A 27,686-nucleotide genomic window follows, 5' to 3' on the forward strand; every position below is an offset into this window, starting at 1 on the left:
AGAAAATACGTTTTATAATTTTGAATTATTTGATTAAAATGAAAGATATGGGACATGTCCTTCCCTGTAATTCGGAGATTTCTGGACAGCAAGTTTTTGGGATAAAGGATCCCATACTTGGTTTTTGTTTACACCTTTCCCCTTCGTCATTTAAACTGTTAAACCTGGTTTCAAGGTTCCCACTTAACCAGTATAATCACAGGAACAATGCACCCAGGACATACCTGCAGTAGTTTTTTACGAGTGTACTTCACTATTGTACCTAGTTTGGGATGGAAAATTGGTCAGTTTTCCCTTGACCTTGATGTATGTCCCCTAATCATGGTGCTCTATTTGTGACCACATAAAAAATAAACAAATCAAAACCCTTAAATGACAGTTCAACTAACTTTGTTGTCTTTATGTAGAGAAAAAAACAAGGTGTTGAAAAGGGAAAGAAAGAAACAGAAAACGTTTTAGGTGAAGGCGATTCTATCATGACAGAAGTCAATAACTTGGCACAAGTCATCAATGAAGCTGAAAATGTAAGTAGAAGAGAAGACACACAGACACGATGACAGTGTTGTGTATGAACAGTGGCTTGTCAACTCTTGTATAGATCACCTAACAATATCTGTTGCACCCATTCCCCTCTAGAATAGTCAAAAACACTATTTTCCGTGAGGTCCTTTTTACTGTATATTTATATGCTATTGTATAAAAAATTTAATCTGATTGTATTCCCCATCAGAGACGGCATAAGTAACATAATAAATACATTAGCAGGTATATGGAATTATATGAGTAGCACTTTGCATCACTTCAGAAACCCAGTGAGTTAGATGTTTGGTTTAAAATTTATACTGCAATTTATACTGCACTAGACCCATCCAAAGTTGGTTGCTGATTGGATGATGTGTGTCGTATATAAAACTGCAATAGACTGCCAATAGGTCAAATCAACTTTAAAAATATGGTTTCAGATGAATTATTTTCATATGCTATTTACTTTATTCACATTGGGTACAATAAATACTATGACCTTTAAGTTTTTTTCTATTTTCTGTTGTTTGTAAGGATTTGTCTGACATGAATAAAGAGCTCCCACCTCTCACTAAACAACTTAATGAAAAAATAAATAATTTGACTCAAGAAATTGCAAGACGGGATCTCCCGGAACAAGTATTACAGGCAGAAAACCAAGCAGCCCTGCTAATAGACTCATCTGCAGCTTTGGATGGGTAAGAATATTCAGTACTATTGAAAAGTTTGACAAATTGCTGCAAGAGGGTTGTTTTTTTTTGTTTTTTTTTTTTTAAATGAATTAAATTACATTGTAATTGTGATTAGTTGTACTAACATAATGATGGAGTTTTCTGAAACTGACATCAAACGTATCTGCAAAGGGAAAATATACTCTATAAACAGCCTCTAGAAACCTAGAAAACCCTTGAGCAAAGACAACTCCTACGCTTATGGCATTTGACATGCTCTGTGCAGAGAGTTATACCCCAACAAATAAGTGACTGTTTTAAGGAAAATAAAAATATACCGTATATACTCGAGTATAAGCCGACCCAAGTATAAGCCGAGGTACCTAATTTTACCTACGAAAACTGGGAAAACTTATTGACTCAAGTATAAGCCTAGACACAACTTCAGCCCTGTCTCCCAGCAGCGCACATTCCGCCAAATCGACCCCCCCAGCGATCAACCGAACTTCTTTGCGAAGTTGATGGTGACAAAGAATTGCCAAACGGATTACTGTGTGCATTGTCCCACTATCCCACTACCATGTGCAGAGGTTGCTGTGTGATATTGCCATCACTGTTAATCCTTCATATAACCAACAGTGGGCGCTGTGTGATATTGCAGTCACTGTTAATCTTTCGTATAACCAACAGAGGGCCTGTGTGATATTGCCATCCCTGTTAATCCTTCATATAACCAACAGATGGCGCTGTGTGATATTGCAGTCACTGTTATTCTTTCATATAACCAACAGATGGAGCTGTGTGATATTGCAGTCACTGTTATTCTTTCATATAACCAACAGAGGACGCACTGTTATTGTTTCATATAACCAACAGAGGGCGCACTGTTATTCTTTCATATAACCAACAGATGGAGCTGTGTGGTATTGCAGTCACTGTTATTCTTTCATATAACCAACAGAGGGCGCACTGTTATGCTTTTATATAACCAACAGAGGGCGCTGTGTGATATTGCAGTCTCTCCCCAAGCGAACTGTTGGTATAGGAATGATTAAAAGTGACTGCAATCTCAGCTACTGCCCCCTGACTCGAGGTAGACTTTTTCAGCACATTTTGGATGCTGAAAAACTCAGCTTATACTCGAGTATATGCAGATTTGCTACAGTTTCTCATATGGAACCCCACAGCTCTCTGTGGGGTTCCATATGATAAAGATACCCTATAAACTTCAAGTTAAGCCATCAGGATTTCACATTTTGTCACATTGTATAATTTTTTTGTGATAAATCCTGCCTCTAGATGGTGCTAGAGTGCAATTAGTCCACCAGAAGAGTGCCTTAGCCCACCAGAAGCAATGTACTGAAAAAATTGCACTCAATCATCAGCTAGAGGCAGGATTTATCACAAAAAAATGGTGTCTGGACACGGTGCAACAAAATGAGAAATTCCAATGACTTCATCTGTATACAAGTGTCAATGAGTGACAACATTTTTCAACCCTTCTTGATAACTATGTCCCTTTGTCTCATTTACTAAAAAAAAACCTTTACCCATGCCCAAGCCTGCAGGTTGTTATATTGAAAAAAAATCCATTCTTCAGTCCACCAGCAGAAACTTCCTGAAAAATCTGTTGGTGGGTTGAGGGGTTGATTCTCTTCTTCCAACTGCTGCATCCACATAGACTGTGTTGTGCATGCACCAGCAGGGTTGGAATTTGGAGTAGATGAGAGGGCATGTCTAGGGCAGAGGCAGGTATTAATACTTGCTGGATTCAACCAATGCAAAATGAAGTGCCTATAGGTATAATATGCTAGGATGATCAAGTTGCTTTTACACATCCTTAACTGTGGTGCCTTCATTTGCTTCGACTAATTTCAAAGTGGCTGAAGTAAATGTTGAACTTGGACCAGTGGTTATATAATGTGAGGAAGTTTGAGAGAAAAGGAGTGCGTGCAATATGATAGTGCCCTGTAATTATGGACTTGCTCCTAGTGCCAAAGAAAGTGCAACCAACAAACTAGTGTACTAGTACAGGCTTTGATATGGAATTTTAGTGGGTGCCCCAACTGCACTTAGTGATCACAGATCAGCTCTACAGTCTCATCTAGAGCTGTTGCAAAATGTACGCATTACCTTACATATATTATGTTACATAAATCATATGTTCTGCAGCTTGTTTAGCTCAAGGCCAAGTACAACCAACCTTTCATATCAGTATATTTTTACGCCACTAGTTCTTTACTTTCCTTATGTTTTAGGGCTGTTGAAAATTGTATTGGGGCTTAAAAGTAACATAAAAATTAATCACATACCTGTTGCAATCCCATAAATGAGATTGAAAGCAAGTTTGAAAGAAATGAATGAAAGCCGGCTGCTTAAATTTGTGTTGGGGACATTTAGCAACAATATGTTTTTATGGAAGCTATAAAATAATGAATATCCTTATAATATTTTACCTCTTCACTGTGCCAAAGACCATTTAAATAATCATTGTGCAATTACACTTTTCTCATTTTCATTTCTTACAGTGAGCTCATATTCTTAGTACAGGAAAGTTCTTGGTAAGACACTAGTTGCTATTCTTGCTTAGCAACATGTTTTACAGAGGTAAAATAAAGAGCAGCAGCACCACCTACATGTTGGCCTGTGTACTGATGGGTCTGTCTTTATCTCTGAACATCTGCCACAATACAAGCTGGTGTTTGAAAATGAACTGAAATCAGACAAGACTGAAAAGGAGTGATAAAAATTAGTAATAAAGATTTCCTTAGAGCCAAAAGTATTTCATTCAAAACATTTGCTGCAGAGACTGTTTAGCCGACACGGGCTTAATGTGGTGACAGTTGATTTGAGATAAATTAGCTCAGTTATAATTCAAGACCTGAGACATTCACTGCACCTGTAATATCGTAGCAAGCAACTTATCTACAAAAGCATTCATGTAATACTGGGATATGAAGGCACTGTACAATGAAGTATATGTTATTTGCCTTCAATACGTTTAAAAGCAGCATCTGTCACCAGTCTCTGAACAAACAGTATGTTATATATTTGTGTATGTCTGCTTTGTCGTTATATTCTTTCCTAGCTCAGTAAGCATGAGCATTAATGCAGAACATTTATCAATGCATTTGCGGGAATAGTTTTTACAAAATGTTATGTATCCATTAATCTTCAAGAAATCAACCTTTTTATAATATGTATGTGATGAATTTGCAGTGTTCAGGCTTTAAGAATGCACAGTGAATTTGTTGCTATGTAAATTCTTGCCCCTGTGAGGTTACATTCAAATCTAACTGTTATACTTCTATCAATCTCTGCAGAATCCTCGCCGAAGCTAAAAACCTTTCATTTAATGCAACAGTGGCTTTCAATGCCTACAGTAATATTAAGAATTTAATTGATGAGGCTGAAGATACTGCAAAAGAAGCTAAAGCCAAGGCCAACGAAGCTATAGATCTGGTAAGGACAAAGAAAACTTTCTTCAAAATTCATATGCAAACAGCAATTTATTAAAGCAAGATTTTTCTCCCTCTCTGATGTTATAACTGTATTTTTAAAGGTTAATTAAGTTAGTTCAAATGTTAAAAGGGATGTGATTTTGCATCCATTGAAACCCCCACATGCCCAGATAGAACAGCATCCCTTGTAGTCCTGAAAAGACTGATTGCTGTAGATATATTGCTGAATGGCTTAAAGAGAAACATCCTGATCAAAAGTTCAGTTACTAAGGCCGGGGAGTGAACCATAAAATATCATATCACGTTTGTTTTGTGTTCCACGGTTCATTTGTTACCCAATACATGAAGTGGAGATAAAAGAGAAGATAGTATATAAGTAGTATATTATATAAAAGTACCCACTTCATGTACTGGGTAACAAATGAAGAGCAGAGCACAAAACAAATGTGATATGATATGCATGCTGAACATTGACTGTGCTTCCAATGTGCACCTTGGGCAGATCCAATTAACATTTTTATCTGAAAACCTTTTAACCCTTTTGGGCTGGATTGCTCTCACCAGATTTACAAGACAAAATAATATTGCCCTATGTGCGCCTCCTTCTCTCTATTAGATATTCTTTTAGCGTAGACCAACTTTGTGTGAGGGTTGGAATTAAGGAAGGAGCAGGGATACTTAGTGCAGTGGCACAATATTGATGAAAGCTTCTCCAAGTGCTTTTAATTGCCATAGGAGATAGCCATCCTGCATTTTCAAGTTTTTAGATATTGTGCTTTAAGATAGGCTATCCTGTATAATGCAGTGTATTATAAAAAATATCACTTGAATTTAGAGACTGGTAAAAACTGGCAAAATTGCTTACAGTATTATTGTTAGAAGCGTCATTTACATCGTTACCAGTAAATGTCTTTTTTCCAATGTAGAATCAGAATATATCTAAGTTATTAACCCACATTATACACTTTGTTTGCTTTTTCATTAAAAAGTTTTTTTTTTTACAGTGCATTCAGTCATGGTTTCTGTCCCTGTAGTCTGCCACTTTCTAATTGCTTGGGCCCTTCCAAAGCTACGTGCATGTAATTGCATGCAAATGCGACCTTTCTAGATTATTACATTCAATATACTGCATTTAATAGCCATCCTAAAACTCCAAGGTTGTTTGCAAAGTGGCCATTTCAAATTTTTCAGAATAACACATCACAGTCCATTTATTTTTCACTACCTAGAATCACAATAAGTTAAATGCTTAACCATGTTTCCCCAATACGTTTTACTTTTATTTCCGTTTTTTGTGGTAAAGCCTCCATGAAATAAAGAAGGGAAGAATGTGCACAAATCTAACTGTTAATATCATTTGTAGCAGATTAAGGCTGGTGACAGGCACTCAACTACCACTTTTTTAGCTGATTAGTATTCAAAAGATTCAGCTTCAGTGTTTCCTATTCAAATCATGAGGAGACAGCAGAAGGGAGATTCCAGCTTTGTTTTTAGCTGCTGAAAGTATTCTCCATAAGCCTAAACTGATAATGACTCTGCTTAAAGTGATGGTTAGTCAATAGATAACAAAAATAGTTGGAGGCAATAGAAAACAAATAGTCTAATTGAGAGTATTTCACTGCATAAAGTAATTAGATGTCCGATTACATTTATTTGCATGGGTTTTGGAGATGTGTTCATTATATTATTATTATAAAGAAAGATTTTTAAAAAAGCATGAAAGCTATGGCCACAATACTACGGTAAAGGGGTATTACTAGCTTCACAGGGCATACCAAGTATTTTTATTTATATAAAGTTAATATAATTAAAGCTTGCACTTGGTTCAATAACCTATAGAAGATACTTCTTGCTCTTTGGTTTCTATGGGTTCTAGACCTGGTGAATTTTATCAGATGCTGCCCACGTCTCTGACTTTCAGTAAAATCTTAATTTCAGTTTTTAAGATCATTTTTTAACAACCATGACAGTGTGACCAAAGATTTACACTTTGCAGAATAGCAACCTGCCTTTTTCGTACAAAAAAAGCATAGAAACAGTCCAGTGTGTGCCCATCCAAGAAAACACAAAGTATGAGATAAAACTGATGTATCAATGATCAAAACAAAAAAACAAAACAAAACAAAAAAAAAATATATATATATATATATATATATATATATATATATATATATATATATAATTTTTTAAGATTTAACCATTTATTTAAATAATTTCCATATCAAAAAAAGTTTTCCATGTCTTTTTCTTCTTCTATGCATTTTGAATCAAGAATTAAAAGGGTGCTTCACCTTTATGTTAACTTTTAGTATTTTGGCTAATTCTAAACAACAATTGGACTTCATTTTTTGTTTTTTTATAGTTTTTGAATTATTTGCCTTCTTCTCACACTTTCCAGCTTTCAAATTGGGGCCATCTAAAAAACGAATGCTCTATAGGGCTACAAATGTATTGTTACTGCTACCTTATATTACTTTCTAACCAGGCCCTCTCCTATTCATATTCCAGTCTTTTATTTAATCAATGCATGGTTGCTAGGTAATTCGGACCCTAGTAACCATATTGCTGAAATTGCAAACTGGAGAGCTGCTGAATAAAAAAATTAAATAACTCAAAGACAAATAATAAATAATATTGCAAATTGTCCCAGAATATCACTCTCTGCACTATACTAAAAGATAATTTAAAGGGGAACAGCCCCTTTAAGGGTTCAGAGAAGTATTTGTGCTCAGTACTGGTGCTAAGATGCTCTGAGCACTAAAACCCCATAGAAAATTAATCTGTTTAAATTTAAACACATGAGGAATTAAAATAGAAATAAATAAAACTGCTGGGAATTCTAACGGATTCCCCGTTTCAAATTTTATAAATCTGCCCTTTGCTATTTCAGATATTAATCTATAAATGAAATTAGATTATTATATTTGTATATGAAGAAGCAGTCGAGTATAAAACTCTATTCAGTGCCATTTGCAATCTGCTGCACTAATGTACATGTGTTTGCAGTTTGAGGAACAGTTTAGTATATCCATACATTTTCTTTCGCTCCTTCCTTTAGATAAGAATTTAGATTATAGAGTGTACTGCAGCCTATAGTAAATCACCTGAACATCAAATTGGGGGAAATCTTTTAATTAACTGGCAAACTGAAAAGCATTGAAAGCTCTGCAATATCCCAGTTTATTTAAGTGGTATTGTGGTTTTCAAGGGGGAGAAACTAAACCTGCCTGTCATTCAGACTTTAACTCATTAAATAATAAATCCTTTGTGAAATTCAGGTTAGTGAAATATCACTGAAGAGTACAGCTTTCATGTAGTGGAGCTTTTCCTCCCTTTTAAGTCTGGCCATTCAACCTGATGTACAATATTCAGGGAAAGGAAAAAATAGAAAATCATATTAGGTTTCTCAGTACATTGCATGGTTGTCAAGGGATAGAAAGGTTCTTGGAGGTGCCCTGTCTCTTTTACAATATATTATAAGAGCCAATAAAGATAAAAAAAACAGTTGCAGGCCCTGGTAGGTGGAGTTTTAAATCTGCAATACTGTTTGTGCACTATAAAATTATATTTATTAGTATTTTTTAGGCTGGTCCCAATGAATACCTGCAAGACCTTCAGTAAGTTCAAGTTAAATAAAATGGCCATTCAGTTGCATATTGTTTTTGATTAACTTAAAGCACTTTTCATAGTTAGACATTTTGGATAACCTCTAATAACTTGCTAAGGAGTCATGCCTAGCCTAAATCAGAAATGTGCTGTGTAGGTCGGCAGGTGCAGCACATCACCGCAGGTCATAATATCTTTGTAGTATTGGCCAAATTAACCCTTAAGGGAATGCACCATAGCTACAGACTAGGGGGAGACTTATAGAATCATTACAATGGAATAAACTGGAGGTCTACATGATTTTGAGATCTTGTGAAAGCATGAGCTTTATCCCCTTTTGCAAACATTGAGGAAATGCTCCCTCTGCCCTGGGGATCCTGCTCTGTGACCCACTGTGAACAAGACCAAACAGGTTTTTTCCCCAGTGCCCCGGTGGCCTATTCCAACCCTGGTACAGGCTTAATTTAGTAGCTTCTCGCAGGGATGGCAAGATGCAGTATATAAATCAGTTACACAAAATGAGCACTTCTTCTCCTTTCACATCGTCACACACAGTGTTCCCTCTCCAGAAGCCTCCAGTGCCAATTGCATATAGAAAATGCACTACCAGACTGCCAGTAGCCATTGAATGGGCCTCCTCTCCTTTTGTCCCTACTCTCTGTTGTATCCAAAATACAGTGCACAAGTTTCTCCCAAGCTGTCACACTACATCTCATGTAGGTTCCTACTAACCTGCTCCTGAGCGTTACTATTCTTATCTGGTGCACAATGGCCTGCAGTTCTACCCGAAACACTAATTTCTCATCAGGGTTACAGGCTATCCTTACCGACTAGCACAACTACCTCTCACCTCTGAGATGAGCCTAGTACTGACCTCATAAATCACATAGTCCCAGCAGGGTGCAGCCCCCAACCTGGTCTGTCATCTACAGTCTTCTTCTATGGTGGGGCCTCGGCTGCTAAGCTAGCTGACTTACATCTATCTCTTACAACCTATAGTGCACTCCATGATTCTGGCCTACCACTAACTAACCTATCAATATGGCTCACCGTGGCACCTGTGTGAGGTAGCAGACCTCAGGCTGTCGGTCATCTACTCTTATTTTCTTAAATCATTCAAAGAGGAAATAACCCACTGCTCTCCCCCTTATATAGATTTCATAAGACTACCCTTCTCTCCTAAAGGACACTGAGGGGCACCATACATCCTAGGTGGTTCTGTCATGGTCACAGGCTGACAGCTGTCCAGAAAAAAACAAATTATGTGCTGTAAACTTTATTTCTTTTATAACATAAGATTTGTCTCAGACTGAGATGATCACTTTTTTCTGTGCACCTCAATTACTGTACATACTACAAAGCTTTGAAGAGGCATAGGCACAATTACATTGATGCAAATGCCCTGGAGAGAATCAGGTAAAAAGGGTATAAGTAAATAAACTGATGATTCTCTGTATCCCTCATATCTTTAAATATATTCTCCTCTCCCTCACCATAATTGTTCTAGTTAGCTAGTGTAATAAAGCAGGCAACAAACATTAATAATAAGGTTGATACAATATACAGTATGTCCATTTCATTTTTTTAGAGGCGAAAATGATGCCCATAAACTGCAATGGGAGAAAAAAAAATTGTGTGTCAAAAAAATTTGTCGCCCATAGACTTCAATGCATTTTGTGAAATTTTTGCCATTTCGCAAATTTTTAGCGAAGCAAAACGGGTCAGATTCGCCCATCATTAGTGGCAATTGCACTTGTTCAAGTCAGAGCCTATAATAGCAAATTATTACTTTACAACCCTGTGCCATCTCTACAACTGTTATCCATGTTGTCTTTGTTTTGTCTATTTATTTGTGGGGAGGGTTATAATTTAATATATGTGGCATCCAGGAATAAGGAAAGTGACTTATAAATGCTTTAAAGTAAAAGGGTTAACGTCATTGGCAATCTGCCCTTCCCAAATAAATAACCCTGCCAGTTTTTTTTTTTTGTCACACACTCAATCTTGATCTATAATTTCTCTAAAAGCATTTTTGCAAACTTCCACAGTGAATATGGAAATCCTATTTTTCAGGCAACATTGCAACATGTGAAATAAGGACATAATTTTCTAAAATAGTAATAGTTGTTTTGTTCTGAAGGTGACTGGTCCCCAAGGGTCACTCAAGGATGAAGCCAAGAGTGCAATTCAGAAAAGTTTTCGAGTTCTTAGTGAAGCTAAAAGGCACAGTGGTGATGTTAAAGGTAATTATCTTCTTAAATATGCAAAACTTTTATTTATAGATCAATATACAGCATAATAGTATATTTTAAATACCAAAACTAAAATTTACAGCTTGTATTCAAAAACATTAAACACAAGTTGTAAACTAGTGTTACTGATTATTAACCTTTTTTTTACTGTCTGTCATGAGAAAAATAGTGTGAACAATTTTTGTGAAAGACTAGTTCTGATACCTGCAAATTAGGTGTCTTTTGCCATCTGATCTCCTACGGACATTCTCTACAGAATGTCCGTAGTTTTGCTGCAGCTTTGGAGATGTTGGGTGAGGCTTGCAACTGAGGCCTTGGGATACTCATACTGACATATTTCAACTATACGACTAAAGGAGGCTTAATCACTGCCTGCATCACAATACTGAATTTTGACAAAGTTTCAAATATCTATAAATTTAAAACTTCTACGTCACACCTAATAGAAGTTAAACTCATCTTTAACCCTTAAAGGAGAAGGAAAGTTGTTTGGCACTTGGGGTGCCAAATGTTAGGCAGCCCCAAGTAAATGTATTTACTTACCTGAAACCCCAGGCCGGTGCTCCTATCAGCAGAAAACTGCACCGGCCCGGGGGAATTCCAGTGAGCACCACGGAGCACTCCTCTTCTGGCTTCTTCTTTCTCCAAATTTCCCGGGGCAGACAGAATGTGCAGTAGAATGAAAAAGCTGACTTTTTAGTTAAAGCTTGGCTTTTCACTCTAATGCGCATGTGCAGCCGCACAAAGAAAGAAAAAGCCATGGTGCACGCTGGAATAACCCGGGCTGGTGCAGTTTTCTGCTGACAGGAGCACCAGCCTGGGGTTTCAGGTAAGTAAATACATTCACTTGGGGGTGCCTAACATTTGGCACCCCCAAGTGCTAAATGACTTTCCTTCTCCTTTAAGAACAATGCAGAATTATGAGCAGAGCTCCGCCCTTGACATGAAAAGATATCAGTGTGAACATACAATCATCAGCATTTAGGATTGTAAAGAGTAAGAATATGCCTGCATTTTCTAATCATGTGCACATGTAACACTCAGGGGCACATTTACTAAGCTCGAGTGAAGGATTTGAATGAATTTCAAAGTATTTTTTTGGGTACTTCGACCATTAAATAGGCTACTACGACCTTCGACTTCGAGTAAAAATCGTTCATCTATTCGACCATTTGATAGTCGAAGTACTGTCTCTTTAAAAAATACTTCAACTACATACTTTGGCAGTTTAAACCTACCGAGGTACAATGTTAGCCTATGGGGACCTTCCCCAGCACTTTTCTTAAATTTTTTTGATCGAAGAAAAATCCTTCGTTCGATTCGAAGGATTTTATCATTCAATCGAGCAATTTTTACTTAGATTGATCGATCAAAGGATTTGTGCTAAGTCTTTTGAATTCGATATTCGAATTCGAAGGATTTAGCTTCGAGGGTCGAATTCGAGGGTTTATTAACCCTCGAAATTCGACCCTTGATAAATGTACCTCTCAGTATGGTACTAGAGGGACAACACTCCTGGACGGCATAAATACTGCAGTGCCATCAATTGTCTTTCTGATGAATAATATTTATAAATACAGATTTGTCTGTTGAACATGCCAGCAGGGACTTCATATTAAAAATAGATGGTCACATAATATCATATGTACGATTCTATCATAGTTTGTTAAAAGTTCCAATACATCTCCCTTATGTGACCAAAGTCTAATTTCACAGCCTAAGTCAGCACTGAGTATATTAGTCCTCCAATCAGTTGCAACAATACAACATAGTTGTTTAGTCTTCAATCAAGCATCCATGTCACAGAAACTGTACAACGGGGCCCCCACCTTAGCCACTAACGCTGTCCTTCATCTTTCTTGACAATCGTTTCATCACTATTGTCACATTGTCAACCACTTTAACCTAACTTTCACATTTACCTGTCACCAGAGTAGGTTGGAATTGCTGGATATTTGTCTGGAAGTAGATCACTGTGGATATTTTTATTTGAAACTACAGGTCCGGAACCTGTGATCTAGAATTCTTGGGACCTGGGGTCACGCCTTAAGTCTACTTGAAAATCGTGTAAACATTAAATAAACCCAATAGGCTAGTTTAGCTTCCAATAAGCATTAATTACATTAATTAGTTTGAATGAAGTACAGGTTACTGTTTTATTACTACAGAAAAGGAAATCATTTTTAAAAATCTGGATTATTTGGATAAAATAGAGTATATGGGAGATGGCCTTTTCAAAATTTGGAAATGTCTGGATAACGGTTCCTATACTTATTTTGGACAAAACAGCTAGTAATAGCTTACTCCATGCTTGATCCAATCACTTCAAGAGTTGCATTGAGGGGATACACATGGGGCAATATTTAACAGTTTGCAGAATTTGTTGTTCTGAAACTGAGTTTTAAGGCCCAGATATATGAACTTTACCATATTTGAAAGGCTCAGGGGTATAGGTTGAGAGTATTCCACAGGATTTTCTAATTGCTTTATCTAAATCCAGAAAAACTTTGTTGTATTCACAACAGAAAAGAAGTAAAAAACAAAAACATTTGAAATACATCAAGTATATTATATCAACATTTAATGCACAGAATAATCAAATCTGTTCCATAGTCAAGAAATATTGAACCATACTAAAGTCAGATTTGATTATGAGTTTCTCATTCTGCAACAATAAGGTGTGTTACTCAGAAGTTATGGCACCTTCCAATGTGACAGCTGTGAACAATGCCCCTTGATTTTGAAATAAAATCTAGAGGGCAGACTGATGAATATAACATACAGCATTTTATAAATTGCACTGCAGCGATCTAAGCATTGGTAAGACAAAAAGATGGTTTATATATAGAATCTAGGAAAATATACTTGACATCCACAACATGTTTTCTAATATAGCCAAACATATAGTGGCCGATTCATCAAGGGTCGAATATCGAGGGTTAATTAACCCTCGATATTCGACTAGAAACTAAAATCCTTCGGCTTCGAATATCGAAGTCGAAGGATTTAGCGCAAATCCTACGATCGAACGATCGAAGGATTATTCCTTCGATCGAACAATTAAATCCTTCAAAACTAACGATTCGGAGGATTTAAATCCAACGATCGAAGGAATATCCTTCGATCAAAAAAACTTAGGCAAGCCTATGGGGACCTTCCCCATAGGCTAACATTGACTTCGGTAGCTTTTATCTGCCGAACTAGGGGGTCAAAGTTTTTTTTAAAGAGACAGTACTTCGACTATCGAATGGTCGAATAGTCGAATGATTTTTAGTTCGAATCCTTCGATTCGAAGTCGTAGTCGTAGTCGAAGGTCGAAGTAGCCCATTCGATGGTCGAAGTAGCCCAAAAAACACTTCGAAATTCGAAGTTTTTTTACTTCGAATCCTTCACTCGAGCTTGATGAATCGGCCCCATACAGTATACTGCCCACATGACAGTTATTATCATGGGATTTCCTTTCAAGGCCTTGATAGAATACACATCAATGTAAGTGAATGTGACCTGGATAGAATTTTGACCCAATGTGATACAGAATGAATCTTTAAGTTAAATAAAGTTTAAATACAGTGTGTCTTATTTAGAATATATAGGCAGATTTTGGAGGTCTCCTTTATTCATGCTGAGATTGCAAATGGATTTGAGACATAGATAGATATGCTCTTTATTAAGACTGAAATTGAAGAACTTCTATGTTAAAAAATTCCAAAGCAATTGGTAGAATGCTAGATATTTTGTTTGGCACAGAGGTATTGTGGTATTGATGCAACTGACTGGAGGAATATACCCACTATGGGCTTCCAGCTTGACTCTGAACTTAGAACTATGGCTGCATAAGGAAGATATTATTATTAACATGTATTTATATAGCACCAACATATTGCGTAGCACTGTAAAGTAAATGTGATTATACAACTACATCACATGAATTACATACATAGAATATATGGAGTAACAAACATCACAATCAGTACAGGTACAAAAAGGTGAGGAAGGCCCTATGCATAGGCATACAGTCTAAAGGGAAGGGAGTAATACACAAGGTGTGGGAGTGGGCAAGATCGAATTAAGTGGGTGAGAAATGTGGTATTGTATGTGGTGTCGCGTTTGGTAGTTAAGCAGAGTGAGGATAGGCTTCTCGAAAGAAGTGCGTTTTCAGAGATTTCTTGAAAGCAGAAAGGTTGGGAGAAAGTCGGACAGACCGTGGGAGAGCGTTCCAGAGGAGGGGTGCAGCCCTTGCAAAGTCTTGAATGCGAGCATGTGAGGAGATAATGAGAAGAGTTGAGTAGTAGGTCAGTAGAGGAGCGTAGTAAGCTAGTGGGTGAGTATATAGAGATGAGTTCAGAGATGTAGGGTGGGGCAGAGTTATGAAGTGCTTTGAAAGTCAGTGTCATTAATTTGAATTTGATTCTGAAAGGTAATGGAAGCCAGTGCAGGGATTGACAGAATGGCGAGGCAGAGGAGGAGCGGTTGCTGAGGTGTATGAGCCTCGCAGCAGTGTTCATTATGGACTGAAGAGGTGACAGTCTCTGGAGGGGGAGGCCAATTAAAAGAGAGTTACAGTAGTCTAGACGCGATATGATGAGAGAGTGAATAAGAATTTTGGCAGCGTCTTGGGTGATAAATGATCGTATTTTGGATATGTTCCTTAGGTGGAAGTGACATGATTTAATAAGTGACTGGATATGAGGAGTGAATGACAGGGCAGAATCTAGGATAACCCCAAGGCACCGGGCCTGGGGAGAGGGGGTGATAGTGGAATTGTTAACTATGATGGATACTTCGGGGATGCTACTGGTGTTAGTTGGAGGAAAGAGAACCATTTCAGTTTTAGAGAGGTTTAATTTAAGGTAGCGTTGCGACATCCAGGTAGAGATAGCGGACAGGCAGGAGGAGACGCGAGTTAGGAGTTCTGGGTTGAGATCAGCAGATGAGAGATAGATCTGAGTATCTTCAGCATAGAGGTGGTAGTGGAAACCATACGAATTTATTAATTTGCCAAGGGAGGAAGTATAGAGGGAGAATAGTAATGGTCCCAGGACAGAGCCTTGAGGAACTCCAACAGAGGTAGGGGAGAAGATGATACTCCATTGTAGGAGACACTGAAGGAACGATTGGTGATGTAAGAAGAGAAGATAAGAAGATAAGTATTGGAACTTTGTTTGGACAACTTTGATACCACTTATTTTCTATAAGAAGTCGCTGCTGGCATATTGAACAGTTGAATCTGTATTTAAAATATCATTTCTCAGATAGGTCTTTGTGGCCTTTCCACAAATCCAGGCCTGGTGGTGATTTATTGGATCACAGTTCTCATATTTGGATTTGATCAGTATTTAAACTGTGCAGCAGTGTTGAGTAAATTACAACATTGATCCTCTAGTACAATTCTAGTACCATATTACACGTGCACATGATAAGTGAATTTAGACTATTTATAATCCTGTAAACTGATAACTGTGTGTCAACACTGATATTTTCTCATAAGATGGGAGGGGCACTCTGCAGTTTTTGTCTTAAGGGTTTAGTATAATTTTAATACTACGGGGTGTGAAAAATAAATGTGCTTTATAATTTTATAGCTCTGTGAAACTTTGTGATAATTGAGTTTTAGTCCAGGTGTTGTGATCTTATGGCAATATGTGATAAAACAGAATAACAATTTTCAAAAAGAGTAAAAATTCACATTTCACAACTTAATAAGTTTCCTACACCGGTTTTTGTTTTTTTGCAATTATGTTCGGGTTGTGAATACATGATTTTTTGTGATTTTTAAAAAAACAGATGTTTTAGAAAAAAAAAGTGTAATCACACCAACTCCAGCCTACCAACAAACAGACAATTGGCATGTGTATAAGCATTTTTTTCCCATTGAAATTCCAAAAAACATGGCTTGAATATGCATGGTGCATATTCAAGCCATGTTTTTTGGAATTTCAGGTCTACTCAAAAATAATGAAATATCAGGTACATTCAATAAGTCATACTCTGTGTGCCATAACATACATTAACAAGAATGGCTTAACAAGGGTATACTTGCTGTATTTAAGCACAACATTATTTCTTTACCTGACCGCCATTGCCATTTCAACAGCCATATTTAATGCCCCTCTAATGGACAGATTATTCACTAAGACAGAGTGGTCATAATGATATAGAACTAATAACTCATGGCTATAATTGAAGACATTGATCCAAAGAATTTCAAGGACATATTAAAGATACATTCAGATGTGAAACAGTTAAAATACTTCTTGGCTATTTCAATATCCTTTTAATAGAAAGCATGCATCTCATGAAAAAAACTAATCTTGCAAAAGATGGATGAAGCCGATGGAGTCTGTTTAGTTTCTGCTTTTTAATTTATATGTAAATGTCATTTTAGTGCAGGCAGATTCCACACCTACATGACTGATTCCCTAAGAGAAGCAGGGCAGGTGCACAGAATTAAAGTGCCCCTAATTCAAACCAGGCTTTTTAACAATGACTTTGATGCAAATTATGTTTGCCAAAATAGGCATTGTTTTAATGAGAAGATTTAACGTTTCCCCGGTGTCTTAGTCTGAAACATCAGTATTCTATTCTAAATAAGTTGCATTTTCCTTCCAAATGATTGAGAATTCTGCTCCCAGTATAAAGAATAATAAAAGACAGTTCTTAAAGGGACACTATAATGAAAAATATGTTTGTTTATGAAAAGCCTGTGCAATGCTTAGGTAAATATTGCTGGAACTTTTTTTTTTTATTTGCCATTAGCTTGATTTTAAAAGTAATTTCAAAAAGCAGCAATCTTGTCCTGCTTTATGACAGGGATTCAGGCTAATGGGAGGCGAATACCCTCCATTTTGACAAAATCAGTTGGACTCATGTAAAAAGGTGCATAAGCACTATCTGAACTTCCAAAAATAAATATATGTATAAAAATATATAGTATATTGGTAAGAGGATCTGCACTCCATATCGTGAAAAAATATGTGTATTCTCAATTACTGTGCATTTCACTGTATATGCATATATATATATATATATGATGATCCTGATGACGACCCATTAAGGGTTGAAACGCGTAGATGTGAGCGGTGAATAAATCTTTATATACACTGATGAAATCTGCTGTGAGTGCTTTCATATTGGGCTTATGTGAGATACGGTCAGCACCCAGCTGTGATATTTTATATGGTGAGTGCCGTTACATGTGGAATTATATATATATATATATATATTCAGTAAAGAAGGTCTGCACTCTCAGGACTTAAAAATTAGATAATGTTTTAGTAACAAAAGACTAACGTTTCGGCCTCGTCCTGAGAGTGTGGACCTTCTTTACTGAATAATTATTTTGGACACTGCACCCAGGCAAGTTGAACCTAGTGACGAGAGTGCCGACTCCCCCAAAGTTCTTTTTGGTTTTTACACAGACATACATGATTCTACACACTGAAAAGGAAATTGTAATAGATTATCTCTAAATCATGGGAACTATTCCGCCCTTACAGAGGCATGCAACCCCTCTATCAACTTTCCTTTTATTTTATAAAGTGATATATTCATGGATGCTTATGTAAAAAACATATATGTTTTGGAAGTTCAGATAGTGTTTATGCACCTTTTCACATGCTGGCTAGTGATGAGTGAATTTTTTTGACTGGCATGGATTTGCAACAAAATTAGACATTTCTCACAACAAATTTTTTCATGAAACCAAAAGTTTGCAGTGAAAACATTTTATGTATTTTATGTGAAAAAAAAAATTGTAAAAAAAACCATTTACTTCATGCATTTTTAGGGACAGAATCGTCCACCGCTATTGCTGGGTAGCTTGACCAGATGTTCCATATCTAGGAGTACCCACCCTTAATCCACATTTTGGTGTAACATAGACATTCTTAGTACCTCTTCTCATACACGCAATCTAGACATTGCTTGACCTGTCACTTTCTCTGGAATTCCCTCCAATGTTCCATGCAACATTCTCTTAAATCACATTTCTTTAGAGACGCTTATCCTGATCTAATCCAGCATTCCTATAGTATACACTACATTACAATGCACCACATCTGTTGCTCATACGCCTTGCCTTGCCCATCCCAACACCTTGTGTTTCATTCCCTGTTCGTCTTTAGATTGTAAACTCTGTTGAGCATATGTTCTGTATCAATTTTTGTTTGTAATCTGTTTATTCAATGTATACAGCTACCTACTGTACAACACTGAAAAATATGCTGGTAATTTTTCAATACATATTAACAGTAGTAATAATAATATTTCTAATAATATTTGTCACCTACAAACACTTTCCGATGTGTTAAACTACTTACATCTATGCTCACAGAGTAATTTCTAGTAGAGAATTGTGAAAATATTTATATATTTGTTCTAGGCATTTTATCTAGTATATTTTATTATCCTCATTAAATTCAATTGTAATTTTTCTCTCTCTCTTTCTGCAGAAAATGAAAACAATCTTGCTGGTGTAAAGAACAGGTTGGAAAATGCAGATGAGAAAAATCAGAATGTGCTTAAAGCTTTGAATGATACCTTTGGAAAACTGGCATCGATACCCAATGGTATGTTTGCTTTAGGAAGTGAGAATTCCTTTTGTAAATGTTAGCCAGTGCAATTTTGTCTAAAACTAGAATATGATTTTCACAATAGGAGATCTAGCTTTTTAAATAAAGTAACCTTTCAAATGTAATTACTTCTGCTTTTCCACATTAGATGTAGGCCTAATACCTGATGCATGGCATTGATATACAGTATTATTTCTGTATTGAAGGAGTGGTCTTGAGATTGGTGTTTCCCACTCATTATATAAACTGACCATTATATTGAAAAAGTGAGCCCGTTGAACTGTCTACTTATATAATGCCATTCTCAGCAGAACAGCAATATTTTGTACTAGACATTAAGCCCGTTAAATTAACGGGCGCTAGAACATATGTAGTCAAACATTTATAAAAACAGAATTGTTCTAGTCTAAAAAAAATTTGCCAGAGACGGTCCGTGGGGCACATGCGCAGTAGTGCAATCCCACGGACACAGGGACTGGACGCAGAGACACTTCAACTTTATTATATAGGATATTGGATAGGATTATCCACATGCTGCCATTGCTGATATACTGATATCATTTTATTAGCCCTTATACACTCACCTTCCCCCTTTAGCAGGACTGTAAAGCAGCGCGCATTCCGGCCCCGGCTATTTATATACAGAAGCAGCAACTTTATTATATAGGATAGGATTATCCACATGCTGCCATTGCTGATATGCTGATATCATTTTATTAGCCCTTTTACACTCACCTTCCCCCTTTAGCAGGACTGTAAAGCAACGCGCATTCCGACCCCGGCTATTTATATACAGAAGCAGCGAGCTGGGCCGCGCTGTATGTTTGGTCCCATGCTCCGCCCAGCGCACACGCCCATCTTAGCTACACAGCCCAACACATCCTCCCTCCCATTGTATCCTTCCGCCTCCTGCACCCGCCCAGTTTATCTACATAGCCCATCACATCCTCTCTCCCATTGTATCCTCCCGCCCCCTGCACCCGCCTGGCCTTGTACCGCTCTCTCCCAAGGTACCACCCCTCAATATAGGCCGCAAGAGACGGTCCGTGGGGCACATGCGCAGTAGCGCAATCCCACGGACACATGGACTGGACGCAGAGACACTTCAACTTTATTATATAGGATATGATCAAGACACATTATAGAAGTCAACAGTGTTAGTGTAGACCCAAACCATTCCTAAATGCACAAAACAGTAACTATACAGTATGTAGTAGAATTAAAGGAACAGTCTTAGGCAACTGGTCCTTTTCTAATTTTCTCGAAAATGCTTCACTACTCATCTGAGGGCCTCTTCAGATCAGCTGAGTGGTGAAATGGTTTTAAGAAAACTCAGAAAGTCAGTTCACTTAGATTTATTTCTTCTAGATCAGTGATCCCCAACCAGTAGCTCGTGAGCAACATGTTGCTCTCCAACCCCTTGGATGTTGCTCCTAGTGGCCTCAAAGCAGGTGATTATTTTTGAATTCCAGGCTTGGAGGCAAGTTTTGGTGCATAAAAACCAGGTGCACTGCCAAACAGAGCCTCAATATAGGTTGACAATTAACATAGGGGCTACAAAATTGGCAATCACAGCACTTATTTGGCACCTCAAGAACATTTTTCATGCTAGTGTTGCTCCCCAACTCCTTTTACTTCTGAATGTTGCTCATGGGTTCAAAAGGTTGGGGAGCCCTGTTCTAGATACTGTATATCATGACCTGGATGAATGAAAATCTTGATAACAAAATAGTAAAATACTCTACCTATTCTAACACTTTAATGTGTGTTTATCTCCAGATACATTAGTAAAAATTCAAACTGCAAAGGACAAAGCAAAGCAGGCAAATGACACAGCCACGGATGTCTTAGAACGCCTTAAAGATTTAAACTTGAACCTTTTGGGACTGAAGCAGAACTATACAGCTCTGAAAGCGGATGTGGCCAAAACGAATGCAGCTGTAAAAGATCCAGTTGAAAATAGTAAGTCACACCTGTCAGTTCTTCTTCCTTTATTTAAGGTAGCTTCAATGAAAATGAATGATTACAGTATATTCTGTATTTGTGTGGGAGGATTATATATACTATTCTGTCTGCCATTTTCTGGAATATATATAGTTATTAAATAAGCCCTAAACATTCCCACTTACTATGATATTCAAATTAATTATCGGGCATTTCATAAAAGTTATATTTGATATTTACCATTTTGACTGATTTAGAATATAAGCATTAGGGATGTAGCGAACCGCCGCCGATGTGTTCGCGAACGCCGTTCGCGAACACCGGCATAATTTGCGAACTGTTCGCGAACTGTTCGCGAACTTCGATCATCCGAAAATCGTTCGATTCGAACGATCGAAGGATTTTAATCGTTCGATCGAACGATTTTCGTTCGAATCGAACGAAAATCGTTCGATTTTAGCGATCGAATGGTCGAATGGGCGACCGATTTTGACGCGAACGCCTATTGGCGAACGTCGCGCGACGTTCGCGAACTTGCGGCGGACGCGAACAGTCGAAGTTCGCGCGAACTAGTTCGCCGGCGAACAGTTCGCTACATCCCTAATAAGCATGTTACAAAATGTTTATTAGGTGGGCATGCAACTATTTGTAACATGATCAATATGTTCTACTTCAGAGCCTATTGACAACAATACAGACAGAACTAGCATATATATATGCCATATCTAAGGATTAATGAACTAGCGACCAGTGTATTAAATAGTCTATACTAATCTCATTTCCTTTTACACCTCTAATATTTTCTAGATAAATCACACTTCCAGTTAATGATAGTAACCAATTCAGATTGGTTTCTTCCTGATTTCTTTTTGCTATTTTTTGTAGAACATATGTTGTTTTAGGCCTGTTTTTCCCCTTTTTCTGTGTAGGGCATGAAAACCCCAGACCAGTAAAACCATATGTTCACTTCCCAGTGTGATGGTATTTTTAGTAATACCATTTTTGACCTCGTGTAAGACAAAACTCAGTAAAGGAAAACCTTTAGTAATAGTCAGGCAATTTATTCTTACATAATACAACATAACAGTTTTGTCTGGGTAAGCTGTTGGAGTAACACACAGAATGTCAGCCAAGGACTTACCAAAGACCCACCTCTTGGTCCAAGCGTTATATAGCTTTCAGAAGGCATTTACAGTAATTATGACAAGGGGTTCACGGAAATACTATACATGGTCCGGCGAGGAGACTTACTGGCATATATTTGTACATTCCTGTAAGATGTGCAGTTTTGCAACATAAGAGATTTCTGGTTCCAACTGTCCACAGCCTCGTAAACATCTGTTGGCTAAACATAGCCATTGTGGTACAGACAGCTATTGAGCAACACTTCTGCAAAAGGGCATAAGAGACATGCTGACACTATGCTGACACTCTGGAATTCAAGTAACAGAGTGGGGATCATTTATTTGTATGGCCTAGTATAAACTATATGAGTGACCATTGTCCACAGTAGACCATTTAGCCCTTTTTAGTCCATCCTGCCTTGGGCCCTATAGCGTTATGGCGTCATAGAGGGTGGGGGTGACAACTATCAACCCTCTGACACTAGCCATTCGTCCGTCTTAGGATTTGGACCGTTCCAGCTATCAAATTCTACTGTCATATCAAATTCTACTGTCATTCCTCTCTTGAAACATTACATATGTTTCACATTAGTAATTACAGGCACAGTAAGAGTGCTGAGAGGACCCCCAGGAACAAGGGAGGTCTATTATAAATGGGACAGTGGTGTACGCTGTTGTGAGTTACAGTTCAACGTCATGGCAGCACCAATACAGAAGTGCAGCTGAAAGCTGAAATCAGTGAAAAGAAAAAAACAGGAAGCTAGGGAGCTACAGATACATCCTGTTTCATGAAATAACTTGGTTAAGTGCAGTTGGGAACAGAAAACCCTATAAAATGACAAAGAATATACAATATATATGTAACATGTTATAAGAGACTAATATGATACTGATTTCATTTCTATTGAAAAGTAAAAAATTATTCTTTCTTTCTTTCTTTCTTTCAAACCTCCCCACATATGGCTGAGAAAAGCTTTATCTTATAGATGTAAATCAAATGAAAGCAGAAGTTGGGGGGAGGTGCTTATAGCACAAATTCTAACGGAGAAATATAGAGCAAGTATTAATGCTAGGATGACATGGATAGACTTAATGAAACTTTCAATGGAGTTGTTTAACCAGCTATAAAATTTTACCTAATCATTTGGCATAACTGAACTGTTCTATTAAAAAATTACACTTATGACTATATGACATTCAACAAACATTTCAGAAACAATATGAGTACAACCTTCTTTTTCCTATCAAAACACATACTAATCTAAAATCATACTATTTTGGTCAGCTACTCTATTTATTTGAACAACCTCTATGTTTATAGTTACGTACATAGTTAAATTGGGTTGAAAAAAGACAAAGTCCATCAAGTTCAACCCTTTCAAATGAAAACCCAGCCCCATACACACACCCCTCCCTACTTTCACACAAATTCTATATACCCATATCTATACTAACTATAGAGCTTAGTTTATGACGGTGATAAGATTTATATTTTTTTTTAGATTTAACATTATGGGCGGGACTAGTCTTGGAATCTAGACTCTACTCAGTTCTAACATTAGCACATGACAGAGTTCTATTATTATGGGGTTTATCATTTTTTTCCTTTTTTCTCTTTTTCTACGTCAGTGCCGTTTACACACAACCGGCTACATATAGAGCTGAGGACCTGGGGCAATAATACAATAATAAGTAATTACAGGAAACTTCCCTTCTAAAAACTGTTTAAACAGATACAATTTTACCTTTGTTGTTTTCATAACTAATCTAAAACTAAACATATAGAGAAAATGTTACATTATCACATTCCCATTGTTCTTATAAATTGCACACAATTTAACTATATCACATTCAATACTGTATGAATCGAAAACTTAAAATTAACCCGTTTCAATATCAGTCCATCAGTTCATTATAGGGGAAAGTCCAATCAGAGAGACATCATGGCTTTGGATAGGCATATGAAGAAATATTCAACAGTCACTTGTATTCAGTCAATGCAGCAGTCTCTGTACAGTTTTTTTTTTTTTTTAGGAGTTCATAATCAGTCCATAGTTTCGATATTAGGATAGGCAAAAATGTAAAGGCATCACAGATATGAATGGCAAACTTGGAAATGGCTCTTTGTATGTATGTAGAGTTTCTTTCAATGAGTGGTGTGATCAATGATAGCTGTTCTATTTGGAATGGATTGGAATAATCTCAACAGCTACTGATGGAATTTTGCTCAGATCACCAACCTGGAAACAAAGAGACAATGTGACAATATCTGGTGTTCTGGTAATACTGACTTGTCTAATGTACTAGCCAAAGAACTCTAATGAAACTACTGTATGAACTGTCAGTAATGAGAAGTGGTTGTACATTTATGATATGAGTGAAGGACATTTGTTTTCTTGTGGTTAATTCAAATGGAGAAAGTCCACAACACCTGATAGGATTGTTGCGGAGAATTGACAGGACAACTGGGAATAAATCCAACCAAATGCTGCCAGTAATTGTGTTGTTGGAAGTGGGATGGTACAAAGACACAACTCCACTTAAGATCAGTGATATTTGCAAATTTGTAACAGAATCGAAAATGTAATTGTGTAAACTATCAAATACAACCTGTACTGTTTCCTTCTTATAACAAAATAATATTGATTAATCATAACCAGGAAAAACATTTAACAAGTTCTCTCTTGTATCTATATTTATATTTTTATATTTTTAGCCTAAATGAAAATGACATAGACCCATTATAGTAGCATCATTTATTTCTACAAATTTGGTAGTGAAATTACTGGTTATCAGACAAAATCAACAATAAATTTAAGTCACTTCTGCATTTTCTTACACTTGCAGGCTTGTGATGCAAGATACACAAGTGCAAAGATTACGGGAGAAGTTTTTCTTTTAGCAGCGGCACAAGCACATAAGCTGCATTTTTATTAACTGAAACTTATTTAATTAGAAAAAATAGTAACAACAACAGAACCCACAATATAATACTCCCCTCTTGTTGTACTGCAGATGCAGTACAATAATATGAAATAATGGATTCACATCTGTCTAGAGAATAATGAAAGTAATTTAACCTGTACCAATGAGTGAATCGGGTATGGATCCAAACTGCATCAAGTTTACCTTCGTGTTGGTGAAAAAGATCCAGATGCAGGAGATACAGAAAAAAAAATTACAGATGAGTATGAAATGGTAAAGTTAAAAATATGTGCTGTGGTTAAAAGTTCCTGAGCCAGCTGCCTGACAAAAGAGGAAGTTACAAAACAGTGAGAGAAGTTGGAGCATCTGAAATATTGTGCAACGGAGGATTCTGGGAAATGTAGTTTTTATGACAGTACCAGCAAATAGAATCCTACTTGTTATTGTTTGGACTTTGAATTAGATTTCCTCTAAAGGGTGCTGTAAGTCTAATGCACCATTAAGTACTTCAGTGTGAAACAACTAATCCTGATTTATTTGGTCGGCAGGAAGTTTGTCTTCAGAATATTCAGGGGAAGTACTACTATTAATAAGCTTAAAACATTCGGAACCATTAGCTCAATAAGAATCTTCATTACTGGGGGCTGCACCGTCTGTGGAACCAAAAAGTTCTGAGATTGTGTAACCCTGTATCACTCTAAAATTGCCAATAGGCACAAATTTGGCATTTAATTGCTCCTGGGTATCCATATAAAGGACTGGATCTAAGTTTGCTGAGCAAGGAGCAGAGAATAGGTGTAATGTCTCAGCTGAAGTATATGTGAGAAATATCATTTTCCATTGGTTGGCATAAGCCTGCTAGATCTAATGGCATGCAATTTGTATAATAAAATATTTTCTCTTACAATTATCCTTTATCTGTCACAGTAGAATTTCAAGTTGTGAGGGAAGAAAACTATCGCCTTCTGGCCAGGAAAACGCAGTCTTGTCCCCTCCACTGTGACACTTAACAAAGGCTTTGAAACTTAAAATGTTTTGTGCACTCAACTAGCATATCTAGGAGGATTGTTACATATTCTAAACTGATGGAACATGTTTTTTTCAGATCACAAGTCAAACATAATACCCTTAGAAAACAGTTATCAATCTGACACATAAAGATAAAAAAGAGAAGTAAGTTTAGTTTGAGACAAAAACTATAACAGAGAACATTTAAAGAGACAACACTAATATTTCTGTTAACACAAGAAAGACAAGTGGAGTGAATTAACCTTATTCACGAGTAACCCATTCACAAACAGAAATACACAAGAGAACTAATGTTACTATTAGAATAATAACAAAGAAGACAATGTTAGGATAAGATACGAATAGTGACATGATAGTCTAAGACAAAATGACAATATTTTAATGATAGACCCATAGAACAAATATTACATTACCAGAGGTACCTACGAAAACATTTAAACATTAAAGAGAACCAAAAACAGTAAGGCAAACATATTCATTACAGACACATCAAAGTCATATAACCGTCAAGTCAAGTCAAGTCCTTTTCTTTCTAACATACACACAAGTATTACATTCAAAATATGCTCTAACAGACCTGTAGGATGCAAAAAAGCTTAGCAGCAAGCAATTAACATTGGTTTATAAGACAAACAGGGCAAACAAACATACATATAAACTGGAGTCACCTGCAGGAAAAAATTATGTTATACTTTTCTCTGTAATTTAGAACAGACTTACAATTGAGTGGAAAGGGAGAAAATAGGTTTGAAGTTGCAGATGGACAAAACCTAAATGTTTGTATGACTCTCGTTTTTCATCTGACAATTCAACGGACAGGAAAGTGATTCACACTTCACACTCTACAGAATTTCCTTCAGAAAACCTCGTTTTCCGTATTTCTGGCCTGCAGACTCTGAGATAGAGCCACACATTCTCTCACACACCATTACACATATGACAGTTACACTAAAGTTATTCACGCACTCGGCTAGGCAAACATTCAACATTCATGGATCCTTTTGCATTCATCAAACAACATACAGTACACGTGTAATTTCTATTTCAAGATGTTTTAGACTACACTTCATGATAAGGAATAAGAGACCTACAAAATACAAAAACAGGAAGGAAACTACGGATTCCTATCATGAATGGCAGATAATTTCAGCTGATTAACACAACAATTAACAAAACAAGAGGCAAAAAGAAGAAGTTAGAAAAACATATATACCCCACCCAGGGGTACTTACGCGCGTGTATCCATCATCCGTTAAAGTAAAGCTTTACGGGGAAACCGTCCTGGAAAAGAAAATATCCACGGGTAAACTATCGACATCCGAGAATAAAGCTTCCTCGGGTACACTCCAATGGCCACAGCCTGGAGCCCTCCATTGCCTGAAAAAAATTGACTGGAAAAAAAATGAATCACAGTCGGCGGGTCACCATATGATGGTATTTTTAGTAATACCATTTTTGACCTCGTGTAAGACAAAACTCAGTAAAGGAAAACCTTTAGTAATAGTCAGGCAATTTATTCTTACATAATACAACATAACAGTTTTGTCTGGGTAAGCTGTTGGAGTAACACACAGAATGTCAG

The 27,686-nt window shown here is 36.9% G+C and overlaps 1 protein-coding gene across 1 annotated transcript in view; it reads left to right on the forward strand.

Moving 5' to 3' along the window:
- LOC108716137 (laminin subunit alpha-2-like) overlaps nucleotides 1-27,686 on the forward strand; it is a 433,274-nt gene that overhangs the window by 346,190 nt on the left and 59,398 nt on the right. The window contains exons 38-43 of the mRNA XM_041562932.1: nucleotides 408-524; nucleotides 1,057-1,220; nucleotides 4,517-4,655; nucleotides 10,401-10,503; nucleotides 18,963-19,079; nucleotides 20,862-21,044. Of these exons, the coding sequence (XP_041418866.1) occupies nucleotides 408-524; nucleotides 1,057-1,220; nucleotides 4,517-4,655; nucleotides 10,401-10,503; nucleotides 18,963-19,079; nucleotides 20,862-21,044 (823 nt within the window). The remainder of the gene's footprint in view (nucleotides 1-407; nucleotides 525-1,056; nucleotides 1,221-4,516; nucleotides 4,656-10,400; nucleotides 10,504-18,962; nucleotides 19,080-20,861; nucleotides 21,045-27,686) is intronic.

This window comes from Xenopus laevis, chromosome 5L (assembly GCF_017654675.1).
Source record: "Xenopus laevis strain J_2021 chromosome 5L, Xenopus_laevis_v10.1, whole genome shotgun sequence".
In the NCBI taxonomy this organism is placed as follows: Eukaryota; Metazoa; Chordata; class Amphibia; order Anura; family Pipidae; genus Xenopus; species Xenopus laevis.